The following is a 26711-nucleotide window of genomic DNA, read 5'->3' as shown; positions in this document are numbered from 1 at the left end:
AGCTTTATCCTCCATTTTCTTCAACACCTCTTCTGCCTTGATACCAAAGTATCATGCTGTAATGGAGCATCCAATAATTTTGCTTTAACATGATCAGGCAGAGTCTGTTCTTTTAACCAAACATGCCTTCTAATGACCGAGCCTGTTACAGCAGCCCTGCAAGAGGCCTCCAGTGAATCATAACCACATTGCAAAGTATGTTTTCCCACTTGTTCAGCTGCATGCAATAAATCCTGCAGTTCCTTGCTCTCAGCACATTCAGAATTTGTCACCATTTTCTGTTTAAGCAGAGACATTAAGTATTGCTGACATTTAAGCATATGAAACTGACAATTTAAAGCCCTTACAGCCAAGGTAGCAGAAGTGTAAACTTTTTTCCCCCATCTATCCAGTGCCCTAGAATCTCTATCTGAGGGGACAGGGTTTTTAGCAGTAGCAGCTTTGACCCCTTTTGGACCCTGTGAAATAGTTTCTGGGTCAGCAGCAGGGTTTTTATATAGAAATTTATGAGAATCTGGAACCCTGTAATATCTGTCTGGCTTAACAAGCAGGAGGTAAAGAGTCGGGAGACAGGGCGGACTCTGAAAAAACATCATCTACAATGTCTAGAACAGGAGGAATAGCAAGAGATCTGTGCTGAGGTAGTAAAAGAAAGTCTCTGAGCCTTTTCTTAGAATCTGAGTAATCTTGGCTCTCCCAATGGAAATGCTCCCTCATGGTATGCAAGGTTTTCTCAAATGAATAATTCTCAGGAGGAGAAGCTGAAGGAATAGATTCTTCAGCATCAGAATCCTCATAGGGAGAAATAGAGTATCCCTGTTCTAAGAGGAGTCGGAGGAAATGGAAACCTGATCAGAGGAATCATATTCAGTGTCTTGCCTAGGCCTCTTATCAGGAGGGGGATGGGAGCCCCTGATCAAAGTAATTAGGTCTTCGGCCATTTTGAGCATCTGTTTCTTAGGCATGAAAGTCTGTCCTGGAGAATGCTGTACTTGTTTTCTTGTCTTTAAAACTTTTTAGTCTTTGTCTTTGATGCTGAAGTTGGTTTAATATAAAGCTGTGTAGGTCTGAAAAAAGCCTCAGAAGCCGATGCCTGCTCAGTGGCTCCTGACCCATCTGAGGGATTAGTTTCTGAAGGCCCAATACCTTGAGTATCCAGAGGCCTAGCTGCCTCCACATGGGATTCGGAGGTGGTCTGAGGTAGCAGGTTGTCAGGGGCTGTGAAAGCGCCTCACTGAGAACCGGCGACTGGCCTAGAAGAGGCTTCGTTGTCAGTTTTGGACCTTGGAGGCCTGTCTTTTTCTTTTTCCTTGCGCTTTTTATGTCGTCGGCTGTTCTGACGGCATTATGTAGTTAAACCTTCAGCCAAAGTAATGAAAAGCAAAATCGTACCGATGCTTAATAGTGCGTTGGTTAAATCTAGCACAAAACTGACAACTAGCCACGTCATGGTCAGGGCCTAGGCAAGGAATACAGTAAGAGTGAAAATCCTTATGAGGTATTTGCTTCCCACAAGAAATACAATTGTTAACTTTTTCTGACATCGGTCTGGAGCAAGAAAAAAGTTTCCCCAATGGGGTACTTAGCTTTATAGAAGACTTCGGATCTGAAATTCAATTTAGAAAATCTCAGGAATCGGCCGACCGGCACTTGCGAACTGCTTTTGCTTCGGGCAACGCGTGGCAAGAAAGACTGAAGAAAATTGCGTTGGCTGCATCTTTTATATCCCTGGCACACTGACGTCAGGGAAGAGGCAACAGCAACCGACGCCGGACCAAGACTTTGGAATTCAGGCTGACTGCGGGTAGCCTGCCAGCAGGATAACACAAGTGTAATGACTGCAACAGTGAAACACAATGAACATCCAGGTAAGGCTGGGGTGCAGTCCGCAGCTTTGAACCAGGTTTCTGTGACAACACACCTCAGCATTTTCAGGGCTAAGAATGCTTGCAATGAGTGCAGCTACAGGATTAGACTCCTAGTGTTTAGCAGCATGACTTTTATTATGCATTTTGTTGAAATTTTTATGTTGGTTTTATCGACCTCAGGACTTTTCCAAAATAAGGCACTATGGGGGAGGCAAGAGCCTTTGCCAGAAGCCTAAAGCCCAGGTGAGACAGATGCAGGCCAAAGCATCGTGGTGTGTCGATCATATCTTCCCAGCCGGTCGGGTACTGGATCCCCTTGGAATGAGACCAGAAACTAAGCCAATTGTTAAAGTCAATCATTTTCTGTTTGTATTGAGGTATCATTCTGGGTGATGGCAGAATGCTGCTTAAGGTTAGGGACATACTTGCCTGGGACACAATCAGTGAGCTCAATCATGTCTCTCTTCATATATTCCAGAGAGGTACGTCTCAAGTCATTCATGCCAACATAGATCATGACAGAGTCATAACAGTACCTGTTGTTGAGAGACTTTTGTGTGTATGTGATATGGTGGATTCTGGCACCTGACCGACAACTAACCGTGACTTTCTCCTTATCCAACCTGGTGAGGGGCACATCAGTGTGTCTCACAATGGAGTCTCCTATGACTAATATGTTGGGTTTATGGTGAAGCCTTAGTAGCTGTGAGACACAGGTATGTGGACTATGCGTGGTATGTGGTGTGAAGTGCTGTGGAGATGGCGTGTAGTTTTGCCTCAGAGGTCTCCTTTTTTGGGGTACGTTTATGTAGAGGACCTCCGCATACATGGGTATGTGTTGTGTAGGTGTTGGTGGTGTTTGAGGTGTAGTGATTGTGCTGACAACCTTTTCTGTGCCAGATATAGTGGGTTGAGGGGGAGAATGTTTCATATCCGATAGTCAAATGGTACACGGGTTACTTGCTTTAAAGACCTTAACCTGGTTGTTGTTGTGTCTTTCGGCTTTTCCCGGTTAGGGGTCGCCACAGCAGAACTCCGGTCAGCTAATGATTGGCAGTAGATTTTTACATGCCTAATTGCCAGCTCTGATGCACAACCTTCAACGAAGGTACGCCCATTCATGCATGCCTCCACACAGAAGACGCTCTAGCTGAGAAGTGAACAGGACAACGTTTTACTGTGAGTCGACAACGCTACCACAGCACCATCATCTGTGACATTATTAAAACCTGCTGGAGGGACAGATTTGTCTTCCAGAGGTTATCACACCTTTGGAACAAACTCCCACTTCATGTCAAACACAGCACTTCATTCACCCTCTTCAAAAGCAATCTGGACGACTGGATGGGTGACCATAAATTCACCCTGGGGGTTTCACCTGTGGCCCTATTGGACAGGGGCAATAGGTGCTGATCGTGGAAATAGGGGTAAGAAACTTGAATGGACCTGTAAGGGCCCAAGGGCCATTAGCCTATTAACTTCCTATGATTTTATGACTCTTGGTGCCTAACAAAGATGTACTTGCCAAGATAGCTGTTGAGATGTGCCTCTTGTGAGCCCCTTGCTGTCCACTGAAGCAGAAGACAGTCAAGCATCTAATGTCTTACCAGTTGCAGGAGAGCTGGCAACATTCATGATTGCTGAGGGGGAGCTGGCAACCCACAGGATCACCATGACTACCCCAGGGATGGGCTTGCCTTCACAAGGGCATGACCGATGTCTGTTTTTCATATCCTCTGCTTTCTTTTGATATTATAGCACCAGCCTAAGAAAATACAGGGAACTTTCTTGTTAAAGCCCAGTTCTTTCAACCAACATCTTTACAGAAGCCAATAATTCCAGGAAACATGTCCTTCTGCGTCTTCTGATTAAGCTGAAAAGTATGTACTTAAAACAGTGCTTCATGTCGTGTTCTCCTCTTAAAGAATAGTTAAATACTAGTGTGGGTATTTGCAGTAACTTAACACTTGTGGATACCCACAATTTCAAAACTTGGCTTTTTAACTGACTTTTTGCAGCAGACTTGTCCCACACACCCCTCTAAACACAGTATCTTCTGCAGACACTGCATCTCAAGGTAATGGTGAAATATACACATGAAGACAAATTTTGAAAATATGGGGATTTGCAATTTTAGTCTCTGCAATTTAAAGGGGGAGTCATCCTGGCTCATGATATGCTCAGTAGCATGACCACTGCAATGAATTTGACTTATGTACTTACTGGACATGGGAACCTTTTCAAGATGAAAGTCAGAAATGAAACATGAATTACAACAAGAAGCAAAAAAAAGTGCACGGCAAGTAAGTGCAAAGAATGCTCTTCTAGTTCAGGACATAACATCACAGTGGGTATGCTCCTGAGATCAATAGCAGCAGTAAAATATCCACATATAAGATGAGAGGAATATTCCAAAGTCACTCAAAATGAGAAATATCTATACCACGTCAACAGATCCTCAAAAGTCAATAAATCATCAGCATATCTATTCAGAACTCTCATGTCCAGCAGCAGCAGAAGCTATGGCAAAGCTTTACGATCATTCTCTCTCTCAAAATTTTCAAAGTTCTGACATTCACTGTACTAGTGGTATACAGACAAAGCCCGGTCTATGAGACAGGTGACTGGAATGCAATCAGTGGCTAGGGTGCTGTACAGCCAGGGATGATGGGTATTGTTGGGTGGAGGTTCTGTGAGCCCTGTTGGAGGTTGGAGCTTGCCGGAGAAAGACTGGCAAGCTAGGCACTTGTGAGGCAGGCTGTTCAAAGGACTGGGGGTAAACACACTTTCAGGTTACTCCTCACCATCCGTACAGCCTAATGAATGAAATCTGTGTACTGACAGGGGTTAGGGCACAGAAAAAGTTTAACATGGACCTGCAGTATGACAGCTCCTCACTTATCCCATCTTGCGGTGCAGTACCTGGACAATGCATCCCTCTTACACCCTGTTGTAAAGTGAGGGCCTCCACGAGTAGGTGCTTCTCTGGGAGAGAGACTATCTTGGTGTGGGTAACATTCATCAAGACATAGAAGCTGTAGAGATGGGGGGGATGGAGGCTGGAACTCAGGAGCATTGAGACTGGGCTGGAGGCCAGGTGGCAGAAACTAAGCAGACATGTCCACCCTATGGCCAGTGCCTGACCACATGCTTGGCATGCCCTCAGCCCCTCCCACTCTACACCTACAAATAATGCCAGCACATGGAAGATGGGAGCTGGGCCAGCAGAAAAACTCCCCTCATCAGACAGATGACTGTTCATCTACTGTGCTTCTCTCACCTGTTTTCTTGTGGGGAAGCTAGCCTCTCAAAACCTATGTTAGAAGAACAGGGCCTCTTTAGAACAGTACCTTTCCCAGGAGACAGACAGTGTGCGAACAGCAGGTATCCTCTGCTGAGGGATTTCAGATGGAAGCACTGGTTCAGCCAAGGGGGCTTGATGTTCAGCCACAGTTGAGAAAAAGATAACTGCTTTACAGTCTAGATTTATTTATTTAGCAGAATGCGGATGAATAACTCCAGTAATTGCAAACAGGCCAGCTCTGGTGGCATAAATGGATAAAGCCCAGATCTGTGACTGATTAGTAATTTCAAAAAATGATAGAGCTGGCTGAGAGATTGAGTTTGCCAACTACAAATGGAGGAATGTGAAGAGTCATGTGGTGAAGGCTGATCACTCATCAAGCACTCGTGAAAGTCAAAGCTTTAAGTAATTTCCTGGCTGGACTCAGTGAATGACTGATCATCAGTACTGGGGAAGAGGGATTAAGCAATCAGTCAGGAGCAACCCATTGAGGATCTATGACTAGCTAAATTCTGATGAATGAGGGACATGGAAGTCAGTGGATATTAATAGTATTAGTCTTTCAATAAGCGCCTCCCTATGGATGTTCTGTACATCAGCACATTCATCAGGCTGTTCCCTCAACTACTGAGTAAAACTGTTACACACTGTTTAAAGATTAATATGAGTGTGTGCTCACACATCAAGTGTTTTATTCTGATTCAGTTTCTTCAGTTCTTCGAGTCTTGGCAGTTCAACAGTTATTTTTATTTTTATTAATTTAATACCTGAGTAAGTCCAGAAGCCTTCAGCTGCTCCTGTGGAGACCATGTTCCATAAAGATTTGGAGGGCCAAGTGAAACAATTCGACTGTAAACTTTGTTTCTCACCTAAAATAAGAAATTACAATGAACACAATGAATACCTCTCTCGTTTTTTTAATTTTTTTATTTTTAACTAAGAATTTTCATTAAAGCTTTACATAAAAACCACAAGCAAGAAGAAAGTTATTCCTACCAAACAGGTATTTGAAAACTTGTAGTTCCACACAGTAATTTGCTGCTTTAAATGTAGAATTAGAAAAAAAATACAATTATGAACAAACGGGACTACATATCCCTGCTAATACAGCTGCAAGGTGACTGCATCAATAAAGTACAGTTTTGTACCTACCATAAATGTAGATGTCCGATAGGTATGCATCTGCAGTCCTTACATATGGGTTGTCCTGCCTCAGGCAGCCCTTCGGTCGGCCGGATTCCAAAGAATGGGTCCGGCGTCAGCTGATGTCGCCCTTTCCCCGACGTCAGAGCGCCTGGGGTATAAAAGCATCAGCCGACGCCATGTTCCTCAGTTTTTTCTTGCCCCAGATGCCAAGTGCCCTCTAAGGAAGGCTAAATTTGGAGAGATGCAAAAAATTCCAAACATGCACAGTAATATAAAACAAATACACCATAATAGATAACCCCAGCTAGCTATAAGAGGGATAAGTACCCAAGAAATACCACAGAGGGGAAGGAGGGAGGGTAACCCTGACTGCAGATGCATACCTATCGGACATCTACATTTATGGTAGGTACAAAACTGTACTATGTCCTTCAAGGATGCATCTGCAGTCTTTACATATGGGTAGAATACCATAGCCAAGCTGGGGGTGGTAGGATCTAAGAAAAGGATGGTGTAGCTAAAATGCCCTGCAGGACTGCCGTAGCAAAGCCTGCTCTGGATCTGGAATATAAGGGTAAGTTGTAATGCTTGGAAAATGTATGCACGGAGCTCCATGTAGCAGCTTCTAAAATGTCCTTGGTAGCCACCCCTCTTAAGAAGGCTGTGGAGGTGGCTGTGGCTCTGGTGGAATGAGGTCTAATGTTAGCTGGCACAGTTTTGCCATGAAAAGAGTAGCAGAATCGAATGCAATTTCCTATCCATTTTGAAATTGTCTGTTTGGAAATTGCTTTTCCTTGTATACCAGCAGCATATGCTACAAACAGTTGGTCAGTTTTTCTATAAGTCTTAGTTCTGTCCAAGTAGTAGCGCAACTGTCTGTGAATGTCCAGGGTATGCAGAAGTTTCTCCCCCTTGTTTTGTGGATTTGGAAAGAAGGTAGGCAGGTAAACAGCTTGGTTCAATAAGACCCTGGGTACCACCTTTGGCATGAATGAAGGATTGGTTCTCAAAGAGACTCTGTCCTGATGAAAAATAAGAAATTGTTGTACTGCCATGAGGGCCTGCAATTCAGATACTCTTCTTGCTGAGGTTATGGCCAGAAGGAAGGCAGTCTTCCAAGACAGGAACTGTAGTTCTGAAGATGCTGCTGGTTCAAAGGGAGGTAGAGTTAACTTTTCCAACATGAAGTTAAGGTCCCATGTAGGCACTGGTGGTTTCCTTGGAGGATTGATGTTTTTAATTCCTCTTAGAAACTGCCTTAGGAGAGGATGAGAGAAGACAGGTGGATCAGTATTGTATTCTGCTGAAATTGCTGAAGCATGAATTTTATGGAAGAGTAAGAAAGGCCATTGTGGAGCATTTCTGCCAAGTATTCCAGGATATGTGCCATGCTCATCACTGTCACATCTAGGCCCTTTGCGGTGCTCCAAGTGCGGAATCTTTTCCATTTTGCTGAATATGCCTTTCTTGTGGAAGGCCTGCGAGCTTCCATGATGATATCCTTCACTCTCTTGGATAGCTTTTCCTGGTGAGGAGTCAAGGTATTCTCCAGGCTGTCAGCTGCAGGGTTTTCAGGCTGGAGTGCAGAGTTTTGTAATTGTGCTGTGTCAGAAGAAGTGACCATTGTGGTAGAGGCCACGGTTTCGTGCGTGACAAGCTCCTTAGCAGTGGGTACCAGTGCTGTCTTGGCCAGTCTGGAGCTATCAGAATCACTTTTGGCTGCTCTGTCCTGATTTTCAGTAAGACCTTGGTCATTAATGGAAGAGGTGGAAATGCATACACTGTTAGAGTGTTCCAGCTGAAAGACAGGGCGTCCACTTTCCATGCTTGTGGGTGGTATGTCCTTGAGCAGAATTTCTTCAGCTGATGGTTGTGGTGGGAGGCAAAAAGATCTATGTCCGGCCTCCCCCATGATTGTGTTATCTGAAGGAAGATGTCTGGGTGCAGCATCCATTCATGTGGATCCATGATATTTCTGCTTAGGCTGTCCGCCAGTATATTGTCTTTTCCTGGCACAAACTGGGATTGCAGCTCTATATTGAGTTTTAGGGAAAGCTCCCAAAGATTCATTGCCAGCCTGCAAAGAGGGTAGGAATGGGTACCTCCTTGTTTGTTTATGTACCACATAACTGTGGTATTGTCTGTCCTTATTAGCAGGTGGCCTTGATGCAGAAAGTGTTTGAAGGTCTCGATTGCATGCATCACTGCCAGCATTTCCTTTTGGTTTATGTGCATGCGCAATTCTTTGTGACCATAGTCCTTGGATGCATCTGCCCTCCATGTGTGCTCCCCATTCATGGTCTGAAGAGTCCGATGTAATGGTTTGGCTGGTTATTGGTTTGCTGAAGGGCAGGCCCCTGTTTGACAGGCTTGCTTGAGCCCACCACAGAAATTCTTTTTGAAGGCATGGAATGAGTGGTATCAAAGCTTCTAGGCTGTGACTGTGCTGAGACCATAAACTCCTTAGGTACCATTGTAGTTTCCTCATATGCAGCCTTGCTTGTGGAATCAGAAGAATGCATGATGCCATGTAACCCAGGGCCTGCAGGATTTTCCTTGCAGTCAGCTGAGTTTGTTTTGTCAGATTTTCGAAGTAATCCGGTAGTTGTCTTTGTTTTTCTTCTGTGAGAAAGGCCATTTGGGTGGTTGTATCTAGTTCCGCACCCAGGAAAGTTATTCTTTGGGATGGAACAAGTCTTGATTTGTGAATGTTGACTGTGTATCCCAAGGCCTGTAATAGGCGGATGGCATAATTCAAGTGTTTTACCAAAGTTTGTTGGCTATCCGCTTGTATAAGGCAGTCATCCAGATATGGGTATATTTGAATCCCCTGAAGTCTGCAGTGTGCAATTACTGATGCCAGGCATTTAGTGAATACTCTGGGTGCAGTAGATAAGCCAAAGGGCAATGCTGAGAATTAATAATGCTCTGAACCTGCAAGAAATCTGAGGTGTCTTCTGCAACTTTGTCTGATAGGGACATGCAGGTATGCCTCCTTGAGGTCTAGAGTTACCAGCCAAGACCCCTTGCCCAGCATGAGAAGGAGTTGCTGTAGGGTCAGCATTTTGAATTTTGGCACAATGAGATAAGTATTCAGTGCGGACAAGTCGAGAATAGGCCTCCATTGTTTTTCTTTTCTTGGGACAAGGAATAGTCTGGAATAAAATCCTTGGCCTTGTTCTGTGAGAGGAACCTTTTCTATAGCTTTCATTTGCAATAGGTTGGCAATTTGTTTTAAAGCCTCTGCCCTTTGATTCGGTGGCAGGTTTGGCATGCCTTTTCTTTTTGGTAATGTATGAAAGTGGAACCTGTATCCTTTGTCTATTATTTGCAGTGTCCATTTGTCCCTTGTAATACTGTGCCAATTTCTTGAGAATAAAGATAGCTTTCCGCCCAAAGGTGCTTCAAATTGAGCCCTGGTTGGCGGGGTCAAGGTGAAGTCATTGAGTCTGTCCTTGTGCAGCAGTTGTAGGTCCTGCACTATCTCTCTGGTTAGGAGGCTGCCACTGACGTCCTCTGTAGGAGCCTCTAGCTTGCCCTCTACCTCTGGCATGCCTGTTCTTGCCTCTTTGAAATCTCTCTGTGTCTGGAAAGGACCAATTCTTAGAAGGCCAATTTCTGCTGAATCTTGGTGGTTGGACCTGGAGAAAATCTTTGACTGTTTGTACAGATTTAGCCTTTTCCACAAATTTCTTTAAGACCTCCTGAGCAGTGGAGCCAAATAACTTTTGCTTTAACATGATCTGGCAGGGTTTGTTCCTTCAGCCAAGCATGCCTACGTATGACTGCACCTGTCATTGCTGACCTACATGAAGCTTCCAATGCATCATAACCACACTGCAAGAAATGGTTGCTAACCTGTTGTGAGTTATGTACCAGATCCTGAAGTGACTTGCGATCTAGGGGTTCAGGTGAAGACAGTTTTTTATGCAATTCATCTAACAAATACTCTTGGTACTGTATCATATGGAATTGACAATTTAATGCCCTCATAGAAAGAGTGGAAGAAGTATACACTTTTTTACCCCATCTCTCTAAAGCCCTGGACTTCCTTTCAGAGGGGAGTGGATTTTTAGTAGTGGCAGTTGCGACCCCTTTAGGGCCCTAGGAAATAGTTTCTGGGTCAGCAGAGTGGGCCTTGTAAAGGAAATGATATGAGTCCGGGACCCTATAGTACCTGTCGGGTTTGACAGGAGCCGGAGGAAGGGAGTCAGGGGTAATGCTAGACTCAGAATACACATCATCAATGACATTTAAAACAGGAGGAATAGCCAAAGGTCTATGCCGAGGTAAATGCAAAAAGGTCCTTAATCTCTTCCTGGAATCGGAGAATTCCTGGCCCTGCCATTGGAAATGCTCTCTCATGGAGTGAAGGGTCTCCCCAAAGGACAGCTCTTCAGGAGGGGAGGCCGAGGGAATAGATTCCTCTGCATCAGAATCCTCGTAGGCCGTAAAGGCCTCCTCCTGGTAGTCTGATAGAGCAGAGCCAACTGAGGCCGCATCATAGGACTGGGGATCAGTGGGCTCAACCCTGGGCCTTTTGTCTAAAGGAGGTTGAGAGCCCCTGTCTGGATGTGGCTGAGAGCCCCTAATTAAGGAAATAAGGTCCTCGGCCAAACTTAAAATCTGTGAACCTGTAGTGGATCCCTGAGGAATAGCCTTGGTAGGCAGAGATTTTGGCTGTTTAGCAGCTTTAGCCCTTGTGAATGCTTTTATGGACATGGATGCAGGAGGCCTGGCTGCTCCACGTGCTGGTGTAGTTTTGTCTAGGGGAATGGTGTCGGATGTTTCCTGAACACCGGTTTCTGAGGGAAATTCTATAACCGACTCAGAAGAGGCCTCCGGGGCCGAGGTTGTCGGTTGTGCGGTTTTCACGGTCGGAAGTACCAAGGACTCTGTTTCAGCCGAGACAGAGACACTCGCGGTAGGCCTAGGCGTGGTTTCAGCCGAAACCACGGTCCGCGTGTGTCGGTTCTTGTCCTTCCGTTTTTTGGTTAAATGAGAAGTCGGAGTCTCCGACGGCATATTATAACAGTAATTAGCCCCAAAAAATTCCTCTGCAAACTCCGACCGATGCCTAAGAGTGCGTCGATTGAAGGAAGCACAGGCAGTACAGGCTGAGACGTCGTGGTCTGGGCCTAGGCAGGGGAGGCAGTAAGAATGGAAATCCTTATGAGGTATTTGTTTCCCACAAGTTAAGCAATTATTAACTTTAAGCATTTGATCTGACATCGGCTGAGGCAAGAAAGAGTCCCCAACGGGGTACTTAGCTTTTGAAGTCTTCGGTAGCTGAAGTTACAGGAGCTGGCCGACCGGCACTTGCGAACTGCTTCTGCTTCAGGCACCACGCGGCAAGAAAGACTGAGGAACATGGTGTCGGCTGACGCTTTTATACCCCAGGCGCTCTGACGTCGGGGAAAGGGCGACATCAGCCGACGCCGGACCCAGACTTTGGAATCCGGCCGACCGAAGGGCTGCCTGAGGCAGGACAACCCATATGTAAGGACTGCAGATGCATCCTTGAAGGACATCCACAATTTGGGAATAAATTCAAGGAACAATCTGATACAGACTGAGATTTGAAAATCAAGACAGAAAGCCAAGACCCAATATGTGTGTTGAAACACTGGATTAACCTACAGTACAGGAATATAAAAGTGCTTGTTTTCTGATGTTATGCATTTTCCTTTCTCTGACTTCTGGTGAACATAGAGCAAGACTATATGAAATGGAGTCCATTCAACTGATTGGTGTTCTCTATCACCATGGTCAATCTTATCATCATTGTAGAGCACACTTTCAACTTGTACATGTGTTTTGGACAAGAACGTGCCACCCATGCCCCCAGTGAAAGTACTCTGCCCTACTACTGCACTAGTTCCAAAGTCAAACGGCCTTGGAAGAAGGAGGTAAACCAGTTTCCCTTTCTTCTGAACAGAATCAATCTTGAAGTTTGTAACATATATCTATATCTATATCTATATATATATATCTATATATATATATATATATATATATATATATATATATATATATATATATATACATACACACACACACACACACATATACACACACAACACACACACATATATATATATATATATATATGGGTCTCCTTCTAATGACCGAAACGCCGATACGCCGACAGGGAAATAACCGACACGAAACTACCGACAACGCAGTTGACTGACACGCTCGAATCCCGACAGACGGAAGACCGACAAGGGGAATGTGTAAGCGACCTGGTAAGTATGCGATAGTGAGGGATTTAGGAGTAGGGAGCGGACAGGTAAGTGTGCAATACTCAGGGATGTAGGGTTAGGGTGTGTGATAGGTGAGTGTGCGGTAGTGTCGGAGCTTGGGGTTTGGGGTGTGTAAGTGAGTTAGGGTTAGGGTGCAGGTAGGAGAGTGTGCGGTAGTGTCGGAGCTTGGGGTTGGTGTGTAAGTGAGTTAGGGTTAGGGTGCAGGTAGGGAGAGTGTGCGGTAGTGTCGGAGCTTGGGGTTCGGGGTGTAAGTGAGTTAGGGTTAGGGTGCAGGTAGGGAGAGTGTGCGGTAGTGTCGGACCTTAGGGTTAGGGTTTGGGTTAGGGCTAGTGGATATGTGTTGTAGTGTACTGTGTTGTTTACGTGTAGTGTGTCGGTGTTATGGTGTTCGGTGTTTCGCGTTGTCGGGTTTGTGTGTTGTCGGTTTTCTGGCGTCGGTTATTTCCCTGTCGGCGAATCGGCGTTTCGGTCATTAGAAGTAGACCCATATATAGATATATATATATAGGATTCCCTTCACAAGCTGGAAGTTTCAAAACTTCGAACTGCAAATGGTTGAGCCGATAAGATCAAAGTTTTGGAACTTCAAACGTTTTGAATGGAGATTGCCGTACAGCACAGAATGGAAAATTTACCGTTTTCCTCACTGCAGTGCGATCTCAGAGTTGGTACATTTATTTAGCAGTAGATGTGAGGGGGGCAGGGGGGCTTGCCTCCTTGTAAAAATGTAAAAACATTTTTTTTTTTATTACAATTTTGAAATTTCAAAACTTTGATCCTATGGTCTCGACCATTTGCAGGTGGTGGTCATGGGGGTTGAGCCCAGACATTGGGGGATGCATGGTGCACAGACCCACCTCTCCACAAAAACATGAACATAGTTCATTTGTACTTAGAGCACTGCTCAAATGGGGCTTTAGGTTTGCGACATCGGTGTGTTGAGCTTAGGCAAGTTTGTTAACTATCATACTTCTTTACACCTTTAAAACAGGGAAGGTGTTGGCAAAGTGTCCCGCTACCCCCCAAATCAGGTGTTCAGGCAGTGAGGCTTGCTCCTCTACAAAAAGCATTTGACTTAGTGTTCCTGCTTCCCTCATGGTAGCAGTACAAAAGTAGTGTCCAGGTTTCAGCTTTCATTGTTCAGGGTGGTGTTGTCTTGATGTTCAAAATTCAGTCCCACAGAACCTATTACAATTACAGATTTTCAAAAAAGCATCTAAGCCAGTATGTCCTCATTATTATTTTGATAATTTTTGCAACAAGGTCCACTCTCCTTTAAGGGTTTGAAAGCAATTTCAACTTTAGATAAATTTATAAATACCATGTTAGGCCACATCTGAACAGAGTCTGCTGGTTTATTGTACTTGAACAGTTCCTGTTATCAAATACCAATCTATAAGTGAACACACCAAATGAAATAAAATAGCATGCAAGTCTATCCAAAAAAAATCCTCCACTTGGACATTTTCTTTCAAGTCTCACCTCCTTTTTGAAGTTGAGGAAGTAGTTAGTTTGATCTATGAGAAAGATTTCCAGAGCAGACCTTCTCAAGTTGTAACGACGGAGATGAATCTCTCGGATTTGTGAAAGAGGCCACTTAAAATCGTAGCCAACTCCTGAAAATACAAAACAAATGATGTTGCAAAATAAGTGAACTGCAGGCTATTTTTGTACAGCCACTCGCAGTTATGAACATATTGAGTATAACCCCATCCAACAAAATGCCCCTATATTTATGAGCAAAATTTTACAAGCCCAGTATGTTTAATGTTATGCAAATGGAGCAGTACTGAAAATAAAGTGGAGAGAAAATTTACAAAAGGGAAAATGAAAAGAAGCTGTAAGGGACTCTTGTACAAATAAAACATACCAGCCTCATTCTGTGATGCATGTAAGAAACAACCAAAAAAAAAACTCAGATGATGTGTTGGAGCACAACTTTGCATATGGAATCTAGGAAGCCCACAATGCCTTTGAGCTTCACAGCGTGGTATGTGCTTGCAAACTTACTTTTCCTAAAACTGGAACAGCTTCAAAAATACAGTGTATTCAAACCTTTAAGAAATGGCAAGGAATCATGTACAAAACTTCCATCATTTCAGACTAGAAGAGGCTTCAAACACATTGTGCATTCCAACTCAAGGAGGAGACAGGTCTCCTTGTTTACATTTTCCAAGTTTACAAAGAAAACCCTTCTACCATCCTATACATGTAATTTCCCCTCACCATAAAAGCCACAGCACAATGCACACCAAGTCCTATACAGAAAAAAGAAATTGTAACAGACTGTCATTTGATATCTCTCAAATTGCAGAACATAAAGCAACAGAAAAGACATTTGAAGAGAGACTTGCACTACTGCAGGAAGCAAGAGAGAGGCCACAGAGCAATTCTTTCTCACCTTCTTCCTTTTCAATACTTCCATCATAGAAATAAATATGTTGTGTGGTGACCTCTAGACGACCTGGGATGACTTCCATTAACGTGATGAGTTCACAATCCTCAGATAGTACTAGCTTTTCCTTCTGACTTGGTTCCTCCTTCTCATTTCTAGAAAAATGCAGACCAGATAAAGTTAAATTAATAGTTTTTATTTCCATACTATTGCCTTGGACATATAAGAATGCTCAAAGGATTTTTATCCAATTTTGCTAGGTACATATGGCTTTTTTGCTGTCTCTGTCAACTCTCAATACTGCTCGCCCTTTCTTTAGAGATTACTCATTAAATCTGAAATTACTGCCCATACTGGGACTGCTGAACTACCACAAGAAAGCAAACAGAGTTGAATTCAGCTCCCAGACCACAAAAGTACAATTGTGTACACTTACCATAAATGTAGAAGTTTGAGTGTATTCACTGCTCTAGTCATTACATTTGGGTAATCTGCTGGAAAATTGTCCTCAGTCGGCCTGATTAACAAAGTCTTGGGTCCTGCGTCGGTTGCTGTCCCTTCTTCCATGGCGTCAGGGGTATAAAACATGCAGCCGACACCATTACATCAGTTTTTCTTGCCCCAGATGTCGTGCCCCCCAAATGGGGAGCAAATAAAATTAAAAACACAAAAAATATACCTCCAATCCCAAGAGCAAATACACCAAAAGGGCTTTTAAAGTATAGTGAAAGAAAGTAGAGGTATAACCAGAGAAAAATAGGGGACTGGAGGGAGGGTAACCAGGAATGCAACAGTGAATACACTCGGACATCTAGTTGTACACAACTGTACTATGTTCTTCATGTTTCACTGTTGCAGTCATTACATTTGGGTAGATTCCCAAAGCTATGGTTGGGTGGAGGGAATTATACAGCATTAGGACCAGCTATACGGCCCTGCAGGACAGCAGTGGCAAAGCCAGCTCTGGATTTAGAGAAAAGTGGTAAATGGTAATGTTTGGTGAATGTATGAACTGAGCTCCAGGTAGCAGCTTCTAGTATGTCCCTGGTAGGAACACCTCTGAGAAAGGCTGCTGAAGTAGATGCAGGCCTGGTGGAATGGGATCTGATCCCCGGGGGATAGTTTCTCCATGGTGCATATAGCAGAAACAAATACAATGGCTTATCCACTTGGAAATGGTTTGCTTTGAAATAGCCTTTCCCTCTGCCCCTGCAGCAAATGCCACCAGCAGTTGTTCAGATTTTCTTTGAGATTTTGTCCTGTTTAAGTAAAATCTAAGTTGTCTGTGTACATCCAATTTATGCAGAATCCACTCCCCCTTGTTCTGTGGATTGGGAAAGAAAGTTGGCAAATGAATAATCTGATTAAGAGCCACACTGGATACCACCTTTGGCATGAAGGATGGATTGGTCCTGAGAGATACCCTGTTTGCATGAAAAATGATGAAATGCTCCACTGCCATAAGAGCCTGTAATTCTGAAATCCTTCTAGCTGAAGTGACTGCTAAAAGGAAAGTGGTTTTCCAGGAGAGACATTTTAAGTCTTCAGTAGCAGCTGGCTCGAAAGGAGGGAGAGTGACCTTCTCCAATACAAAATTGAGGTCCCAGGCAGGGGTAGGAGCTCTCCTGGGTGGTCTCAAGTTTTTGGCCCCTCTGAGATACTGCTTTAGCAGGGGATGTGAAAAGAGGGGAGGTTCTGTGTTGTAGTGAGATGAAATGGCTGAGGCATGGATTTTTATGGAAGAAAAGGACAGGCCCTTGTGAAGCAGATCAGTTAAGTATTGCAAAATCTGAGGAATGTTGGACACTGCTGAGCTTATCCCTTGAGATTGATTCCAGGCACAGAATCTTTTCCATTGGTCAGCATAAGATTTTCTAGTACTAGGTCTTCCCGCCTCCAAAATGACATCCATCACAGGTTTGCTGAGGGATGCTAAGGGTGAATTTAATTGATTAGCCACGCTGTAAGATTCAAAGTTTGGAGCCGAGTGTGCAGAATTTGATTGTTCTGCTGAGACAGTAAGTAAGGTGTCAGAGGCAGGTGCCACATTGGAAGGTATGACACATTGCGCTGGAGTGGGTACCAGTGTTGGCGAGGGCAGTTTAGAGCAATCAAAATAATTTTTGGTTTGTCCTGTTTGACTTCTAGTAGAACTTTGGAGAGCAGAGGCATCGGGGGAAAGGCATAGACTGATAGGTTTTTCCAGCTGAAGGATAGAGCATCCACTTTCCAGGCTTTTTTCTGATGAGTTCTTGTGCAAAACTTAACTGATAGCTCTGGGGTGAGGCAAAAAGATCCATGTCTGGGCTCCCCCCCATTTGTGTGTCAACATGTTGAAAATCCATGGTTCCAGTTTCCATTCTTGTGGGTCCAGAGTGTTCAGCTTTCCTGGCAGGAACTGAGCTTGTAGTTGTACTTGATATATCAAGGCCATGTTCCACAATGCCATGGCTAGTCTGCAAAGGGGGTAGGAGTGTGTACCCTCCTGCTTGTTTATGTATCACATCACCGTGGTGTTGTCAGTCTTTATCATTAATTGTCCTGGATGATGCTAGTCCTTGAAGGCTGTCAGTGCATTCTGTACAGCTAGCATTTCTTTTTGATTGATATGAAAGTGCATTTGATTTGGGCTCAATTTGCCCTGAATGCACTTCCCTGCCAGATGTGCCCCCCAAGCATAGTCTGATGCGTCTGTAGTCATGGTTTGGGTGGCAAGGGGTGGTGTAAATGGCAGTCTCTTGTTTTGGTGGCAGGTCTCTGCCCACCATAGGAACTCTAGTTGCAGGCAAAGTATGATAGGAATCATTGTTTCTAAGCTGTGACAATGCTGACTCCATAGACTTTTAAGTACCACTGAAGTTTCCTCATATGCAGTCTTGCATATGAAATTAGAAGAATGCAGGAGGCCAAGAACCCCAAGGCTTGCAGTATTTGCCTTGCAGAAAGCAGGGTTTTTGTGGCCACCTGTTTGAAGTAAGTCACCAAATAAATTTGCTTCTCTGGCATAAGGAAAGCCATCTGGGCAGTTGTATTCAAGCTTACACCAGGAATGTAATTTTTTGAGAGGGTATCAGTTGTGATTTCTTTTCTTTTATAGTGTACCCTAGACAAGTTAGAACCCTTTTTACAAATGCCAGATGTTTTAGAAGAATGTCCTTGTTTTCTGCCTGAATTAGACAATCGTCCAGGTATGGATATATTTGAATATTTCTTTGCCTGCAAAATGCAATTACTGCTGCCAGGCACTTTGCAAAGACCTTGGGTGTAGTAGATAAGCCAAAGGGCAGTGCAGAGAATTGGTAATGCAAGTAGCCTGCTTTGAAGTGGAGGTATCTTCTGCAAGATTCCCTGATTGGGATATGCAGGTAAGCCTCCTTTAAATATAGAGTTGCCAACCAGGCATTTTTGCCTAGCATAGGAAGTAACTGGTGAAGTGTCAGCATCTTGAATTTTGGGATGTCCAGAAAGGTGTTTAGAGTGGATAAGTCCGGAATTGGACACCATGATTTGTCTTTTCTGGGTACCAGGAAAGGTCTTGAATAGAAACATTGTCCCTTTTCCTCTTCTGGTACTGGTTGAATAGCCCCCATGCTTATGAGGGAAAGTACTTGTTTCTGGGCCTCTGCCCACTGATTTGGGGGGCAGATCTGGCCATCTGCTTGAAAATGGCACCGTGTGGAAGTGAAATGTGTATCCCTGGGATACTATATTTAAAACCCATTTGTCCTGGGTTATAAGTTGCCATCTCTTTGCATGTAGAGCCAGATCCCCCCCCCCAAAGGTGTGGCTAAAAGGTAAGTGCTTGGTAAGAGTAAAGGGAAGTCATTGAGATTGCTTACCATAGGGAAGTGTCTTGTTGTTTCCAGATTTGGAAGAGGAGGCACCCCATTGCTTTGTTCTGAAAGCCCCTTGGGACTGAAACCTGAAGACTTTGGAATGTCTGGGTTTGACTTGAGTGGCTCTCGAAGGAACTAGAAAGAACCAGTTCTTAGGCCAGTGCCTACTAAATCTGGGAGGTTGCACTCGTAAGAAATCTTTCTCAGTTTGCATAGATTTAGCTTCATCTTCCATCTTTTTTAAAACTTCTTCAGCCATATTACCAAAGAGACGGTCCTGTTGTAAAGGAGCATCCAATAATTTTGCTTTAACATGATCAGGCAGATTTTGCTCTTTGAGCCAAGCATACCTTCTTAGACCCAGTTATAGCAGCCCTGCAAGAGGCCTCCAAAGAATCAAAACCACATTGCAGAGTATGTTTTCCCTGTTCAGCTAAATGCAATAAATCCTGTAAATCTTTGTTTTCCACACAGTCAGAAATTAACATCATTTTTTTGTTTAAGCAGTCCCATGATATGCTGCTGATATTTTAGCATATGAAATTGACAATTTAAAAGCCCTGATTACCAAGGTTGCAGAAGTGTAAACCTTCTTACCCATCTATCCAGCGCCCTGGAATCTCTATCAGAAGGGGTAGGATTTTTAGCAGTAGAAGCCTTAATGCCCTTGGGACCCTGAGAAATGGTTTCAGGATCTGCAAAAGGATTTTTGAAAAGGAATTTGTGGGAGTCACAAATCCTGTAGTATCTGTCTGGTTTACAAGGAGCCAGAGGCAGAGAATCAGGAGCCATACTAGATTCTGAAAAAACATCATCAACAATGTCTAGAACAGGAGGTACAGCCAAAGGCCTATGCTGAAGAAGAAGAAGAAAATCCCTAAGTCTCTTTAAATTCAGAGAAATCCTGACTTTCCCAGTGGAAATGTTCCCTTAAGGTATGTAAAGTTTCCCCAAAATAAAAATCCTCAGGGGGAGAAGCAGAAGGAATGGAATCTTCTGCATCTGAGTCCTCATAAGTAGGTATCAACAATTCATGTTCATTAGAAGAGTCAGAAGAAAGAGAATCCTGTTCAGAAGATTCATAATCAATGTCTTGCCTAGGCCTCTTATAAGGGGGGGGGGGGGGGGTTGGCTACCCCTGATCAGAGCAATTTAAATCTTCAGCCATTTTGATCATTTGTTTTTAGGCATAGGGGCCTGCACATGTGGGCTAGGCGTACGTTTTTTAGGCATAGGTCTAGACTTTGGCCTTCATTTTGAAGATGGCGTTGGTCTAATATACAAATCTGTAGGCCTGAAAACAGCCTCAGAAGCCGGTGCCTGCACAGCAGCTCCAGACCCATCCAAGGTAGAGACATCCGCGGGTTCCATAATTGAAGTATCTCGCGACATACAGGACTCCAAACGGGTCTCAGTAGAGGCCTGGGAATCAGAAGTAGCGGGTATCAGGGGCTGCGAAAGCGCCTCACTGAGTACCGGCGAACTGGCGACTGGCTTAGGAGAAGCGTCGGCGGCGGTTTTGGACCACAACGGCCTGTCTCTTGTCTTTTTCTTTGCATTTTTTAGGTATTCTGGTAGTCAGATTGCTAACCAACAACATTTATGGATAATTAAAGCGCGAGCCAAAATATTATGTACCGACGTTTGATAGTGCGTTAATTAAATTTAGCACAAAACCAACAGCAAGGTATGTTGTGGTCAGGGCCTAGGCAAGGAATACAGTACAAATGAAAATCCTTGAGGTATTTGCTTCCCACAAGTAATGCAATTATTAACTTTTACTGACATTGGTAAGGAGCAAGAAAAAGTTTCCCCAACGGGGTACTTAGCTTTTAGATGAAGACTTTGGTTCTGAAACTCGAAAACGAAAATTTCAGGAGTCGGCCGACCGGCACTTGCGAACTGATTCTGCTTCGGGCACCGCGCGGCAAGAAAGACTGATATGGCGTCGGCTGCATGTTTTATACCCCTGATGATCTGACATCATGGAAGAAGGGACAGCAACTGACGCAGAACCCAAGACTTTGTTAATCAGGTCAACTGAGGGCAACCTGCCAGCAGATTACCCAAATGTAATAACTGCAACAGTGAAACAAGAAGAACATCAAAGCAATATCTAAAGCAGCAAGTCAGAAATCAGCATTCTGAGGGAATATATTACAAGGGTGATCAGATGGAATGTAAACTTTTTTTTCTTTTAATTTTAACAAATAATTCACGTTGACCTCAAAATTCATTCACCAGCTACACATTTATTATGTATCTATCCATTTGCTGTCCGTGACAGGTCAGTCAAAGTAGGTTAAGATAACATTTGTAATGGACACTCAATTCAGCAGCTGTTGGGCTGGGCCTAATGCCTGGACTTAATACCAAAGGCATGCAACTAGTATCAGAGACCCCAATACCTTGCCTCTGCTCTACAGATGCCCGATCTGTTAGAAAAATTCTACAGAAAGTTACAAACACACACTTTTCTTTTAATCACAATTCTTTTAATAAAAGAAAAACAGATTTTTGCCTTAAAGTGTCACTTCTGTACAGGATTTTTACTGCATAATATTTAAGATGGTTGGTTCCCTGCATCTGACATTTGCTGAAGAATCAATACACATTATGCTTGGAAGGAGTTGCCAATATGCACATTACAAAATACTTTTCACGTACAAAGGAATGCAAGAAAATAAAACAGGACAGTGAGTTATTGTATGAAGGAGAAAGACACCAGACTGGTATCCTAAACCAAATTTTTTTACTTGAATATTTACAAAATAATGGTACTGCACATAACAGTTTACAGAAAGAGAAGGCAAAAAGGGAGTGGGTGCAGAAGAGCTAGAGGAATTTCTGCCCCTAAAAGACCTACTGATTGTGAACATGCATTAACAGAAGTGCGGACTCTAGACATGCCATTCTTCCATTTTATAGAAAGTTAGTAAGGTCTCATCCAATACATTGTATGCAGACTTGCAAAATATGCCTGTGAAGCTCAATCAGTAAGCTGCTAAGCAAATAAGAAAATGTTCAGAAAGAATAGTTGTGTAAAGTCTTACCATAACTGTAGATGTTCTTCTTTTCTATGTTCCAGTATTTGTTATGTGAAGGATGACTGCCGTAAGCGGTCACAACATCCAGCCAGTATACAAAAGCCTTTTTACCACTGCAGGGTACATGGGATGTCGCATGTAGCCCTACAGACAGTGTAGGCCATAAAAGTGACGTCCTCATGTAGCATTCTCATAACTGAACGCCCCAGTAGAAACACCACCTTAAGGAACAAAAGGAGGTAAACTTACATCCACAGAAAAAAAAAGCCTGAACCACAGGGAAAGGTGGGAGGGACAGAACACTGCAACATAGAAGAGAAGGACATCTATGGTTATGGTAAGATTTTACGTAACTATTCTATGTCCCTCTATTCCTAGGTTGCAGCATTCTTTACATGAGGAAGAATACCATAGCTCACTAAAAAAAGAGAGGGGGGAGGAAGGAGCGGACGTGGTCTGTAAAAAGCCATGAAGAATGTCTCTAGCAAAGCCCACTCTGGATATGGAGATGCCATCCAACTTGTAATGTTTGGTACAAGTCCAAATGGCTGCTTCCAAAACAGAAGATGTATTCAAACACTTGAAAAAGACACTTGAAGAGGCAACAGCTCTAGAAGAATGAGCCTTAACAGGGGAAGAGAGAGAGAGAGAGAGACCATGAAAAACATAAAACGAAATGGCCTTGGAAATCCAAGTAGAAATTGTCTGCTTGGAAACAGGCCTACCCAGTTTTATCCAAATAAAATCTGAGATGTCTATGCACATCCAAGGTATGTAGGACTCTCTCACTAGGGGACTGTGGAGAGGGGACAAAAAGGTGGGCAAATTAATAGACTGATTAAGTGACAACTCATTCACAACCTTGGGCATAAAAAAAGGATTGGTATGCAAAGAGACCCTATCCTTAAGAAAAACTATGAGGGGTGTAAGGGCCATCAAAGCCTGAAACTCAGACACCATTTTGGCAGAGGTGATGGGGAGTAATAGCAGTCTTCCAAGTACAATGCTGCAGAGAAGCTGTGGCTGCATGTTCAAAAGGAGCCACAGTGAGTTTCTCCAGAACATAATTTAGATCCCAAGGAGGTGGATCAGGTTTACGGAGAGGTTTAATCTGGAAGCCAATGGAGAGGTCAAAGGTAGACAAGGAGAAATAGCTAATAAATGAACTTTAACAGAAGAATTAGACAAGTCAGCCTTCAGCAGTTCAGACAAGTAGGACAGAACCAAAGAAATGTCCAGAGATGGTGGATCTAGGTTATGAGATGGACACCTGAAAACCTCTTCCATTTTGATGAGTAGGATTTCCAAGTATTGGGTTTCCTGGCCTCCTGTAGAACCTTAAGCATGTCCTCAGAAAAAAGGCGTCTGAATGAATAAAAAATTTATCACCCACAATGTCAGATGTAGAGATGACAGATGTGGATGTATGAGAGATCCCCCATCTTGTGTGAGAAAATCTATCCTGTGAGGTGACATATGCAATGACTACACTTGGCTAAATGCAGAAGAGGGAACCAATCCTGTCTTGGCCAAAAGGGGGTCAGCAGCAAGATTTTCAGTTTGTCCTGTTGAATCTTCAGCAAGACCTTCTGAAAGAGAGGGAAGGAGGGAATGCATATAGAAGCATCCCCTTCCAAGAAACTGAAAGGGTGTCCACCTTCTAGACCAGAGGACCTGGGACTCTAAGTCACAAAATTGTGGAAGTTATCTTTTCAAAGGGGAGGCAAAGATATTGACTTAAGGTGTACCCTACTGGTGTAGAATGTCCAAAAACACATCCTTGTGAAGCATACATTCATGGGATTGAGTCATGGATGTGCTGTGTGCGTCTGCCACTACATTCTGACTGGAGGAGATATACACTGCCCGCAGAGTGACCTGGCACTGATCTGCTGGCTCCCACTCATTGGAACCTAGCCTGCACAGAAGATATGACTTTGTCCCCCCCCCCATTTGCTTACATACCAAAATACTGTGGTGTTGTCTGTAAACAGTTTATGGGCCCTGGACGTAAGAGAATATGGAAAGCCTGAAGAGTCAGCAGAAGAGCTCTCATTTCTGTTACAGTTGTATGTTCTTGCCTTAGAGAAGGGGACCATAGACTTTGAACCTTTAAGTTTGCAAAGGCTGCCCCCCAAACCAGGTCTGGGGCATCTATGAACAGGACTTGAGTAGGAAGAGGAGGATGCAAAGGAAGACCTGGGTTTAGTGAAAACTGCTGAATCCACCAATGTAGCTCTCTCTTTAGACAATGAAGAAGAGGAAGGACACACTCCAATGGGTGCAGATGCAGTCTCCAAACTGACTTTAGGAACCACTGAAATTTCCTCGTGTAGTTTGGCCAGAGGAAACATGGAGACAGTGGATGCCATAAATCACAGCAGTTTGAGAAACTCCCTGACTGTCAGCATGTGCAAAGGGAGAAGGTTTTGGAAATAGTCAATTAGAAACAGAAGTTTTTGAGGAGGTAGGGGAAGCCAACATTAGGTCTGTCTGTATCCTGCATCCCAGGAAGACGTGACTTTTTGAAATATACTGTGAAACCCAATCTTTGCAGAAGGGAAATGATGAAAAGAAGATGCTGTTGCAAAGTCTCTGGAAGTGATGCCTGGAGTAGCAGGTCATTCAGATAAGGGAAGACCTGTATACCCTGGATTCCACATAAAGCAATGACAGGAGCCAAGCATTTTGTAAATACCCCTGGTGCTGTAGAGAGACGAAATGGCAAACAGAGAACTGAAAATTCAAAAGCAACAGAAAGCAACAGAAAAATGCATATGTTTACTGTAGACAGAATGAATGGGAATATGTAGGTAGGCATCCTTGATGTCCAGAGAGGCCAGAAAAGCTTGTGGAAGGATGAGAGGAAAAAGTCTGTATAGACAGCATATGAAAGGATGAAACGTTCAGGAAGGTGTTGAGGTGACAAAAGTCCAGAATGGGTATCCAAGTGCCATCCTTCCTGGGTACAAGAAACATCCTGGAATAGAAACCTCTCCTTCTTTGGGGCAGTGGAACTTCTTGTTTAGTTCTCTGGGACTCAACTCCTGAAGGACCTCTGGAAAGGCATGAAGTTGTTCACATGGTGGTTGAGGAATTCCCATGAAGGGAGGGAGAGTTTTCCAGTCCATGAAGTATCCTTTGTGTATAATGGGAAGGACCCAAGAATCTTGAGTTATGTGTTCCCAGGCTGGGAGAATGAGGGAAAGACACTGAGAAAAAGGGGGTGTGGGAGAAGGACGAGTGGTAGTCACAGACTACTTGACTTGTCAGGAAAGGGCTGCTTCTGGGAAGGTGCAGACTGAGAGGGCTTAAAAGCAGGCGCTTTCCTAGCCATACTCTTTTCTCTAGGAGGAGGAGTGCGAGATTGTTTCCTGACAAAAGCAGTTTTAGCTGGATACTAGGAACTGGAGACACAAAAATGTGCCTTAAATCCTGTAACCCCTTCCCTTTCTCCTGCAGTGACTTGAACAAAGTAGCTGCAGCAGTTCCAAATAAGACATTATTTTCTAAAGGGGCAGCCATAATCTTGCCTTCAATTCGTCACAGAGTGGCTGAAGCCTCAAGCAGGAGTATCTTCTCAAGACAGAGCCCAAAGCAGCAGTTCTAGAAGATATGTCAGCTGTATCATTACTGCATTTAATGGAATGATGGACCACATGAGAAGAAACCCCTCAAAACAGAGCAGAATTGTGACAACTTCTGAATCTGGAATATCAGAGAGAAGCTGAGTAGCCTGAGAAAGAAGGGCCAAGGTGTACTTAGTCATATGGGATTGGTAGTTGATAGCACGAAAAGGCAGGACAGCCGAGGTGTACACCTTTTTCCCCAACCTTTCCATAATTCTATTCTCCTTATCAGTAGGGAGTAGTGTATTGGATGGCAGAAGTTTGGATTGTTTATCAGCAGCCACAGAAACCATAACTAGATCAGCAGAAGGGCATTTGTAAAGGAATTTGCAGTCCTCAGGAACTTCGTAAAACCTATCTTTAGGGGCAGGAAGTTGAATATCCAGAGCCTTTGAGGTAAAAGAGAAAGCATCAAGAAAAGCTGGTAAAAACAGGAGGCACAGCAGATGGTGATGGAGAATCCATCTGAAGTAAATCATAGTTGCTTTTCTGCACCTCAGACATCTGAAAGCAGTTCTATTTGTAGTAGTCCCTCATGCGTGCAATAGTCTCACCAAATGTGATATCCTCACCAGGAGACTCAGTGCCATTAGATTCTTCCACAGACGAAGCATACTCCAAAGGAGACATAACCTGTGCAGAATAAGCCAAAGATTCATCCTCTGAGAAATCCTCATCAGAAAGAACCTGTTCCCTAACCCTTTTGTGAGGGGAAAAAAGTAAGAGGGGAGACTCCTGAGGGAGGCCATTAAACAGGCCTTATGAAAAGGCCTGCCAGGTAGACGATGAATCTTGAGGAACAGAAACATGTTTAGTTTTCATCTTCTTTTTAAGGTGAACATCTGGCTTGTATAAGGCAGAAAAGAAGCAGGTATCCCTGCAAATCAGGGAATGTCGAGCAGCAAGTATGAAATTAAACATGCATTTCCAACTGTCTTCATAATATCTTTTTCTTGGAGGATCAAACATTTTTGGGTGCTGAACAGGCTACTATGTAGGAAATAAAATTTAGATAACAAATAGTAAGCATTCAAGATGAATGGGGACTCTACTTCTCAGCCTTCTGACAATAAAAAGCCCATACAGAAACTTTGCCTATGAAAACTTTTTCCACTTCCTTACAGTGGAGTCTGATTGCCACGAGTGTCACTAATTCTGATGACATTCCTTTCAGTCTTCTTAAGTCTTTCTTTCACTACAATTCCCAAACTATTTTTAGT

At 43.6% G+C, this 26711-nt stretch overlaps 1 protein-coding gene across 1 annotated transcript in view; it reads right to left on the bottom strand.

Moving 5' to 3' along the window:
* Nucleotides 1–26711, bottom strand: part of NBEAL1 (neurobeachin like 1) — a 2263075-nt gene that overhangs the window by 786353 nt on the left and 1450011 nt on the right. The window contains exons 39-41 of the mRNA XM_044075407.1: nucleotides 14986–15134; nucleotides 14067–14200; nucleotides 5940–6041 (exon numbers count right to left, since the gene is read on the bottom strand). Of these exons, the coding sequence (XP_043931342.1) occupies nucleotides 5940–6041; nucleotides 14067–14200; nucleotides 14986–15134 (385 nt within the window). The remainder of the gene's footprint in view (nucleotides 1–5939; nucleotides 6042–14066; nucleotides 14201–14985; nucleotides 15135–26711) is intronic.

The sequence above is a fragment of the Protopterus annectens genome, chromosome 6.part1 (genome assembly GCF_019279795.1).
Source record: "Protopterus annectens isolate FY-2018-M chromosome 6.part1, PAN1.0, whole genome shotgun sequence".
NCBI classification, from domain to species: domain Eukaryota; kingdom Metazoa; phylum Chordata; order Ceratodontiformes; family Protopteridae; genus Protopterus; species Protopterus annectens.
The sequence above is the reverse complement of the archived record's forward strand: the minus strand, read 5'-3'. Positions and strand labels throughout refer to the sequence as shown.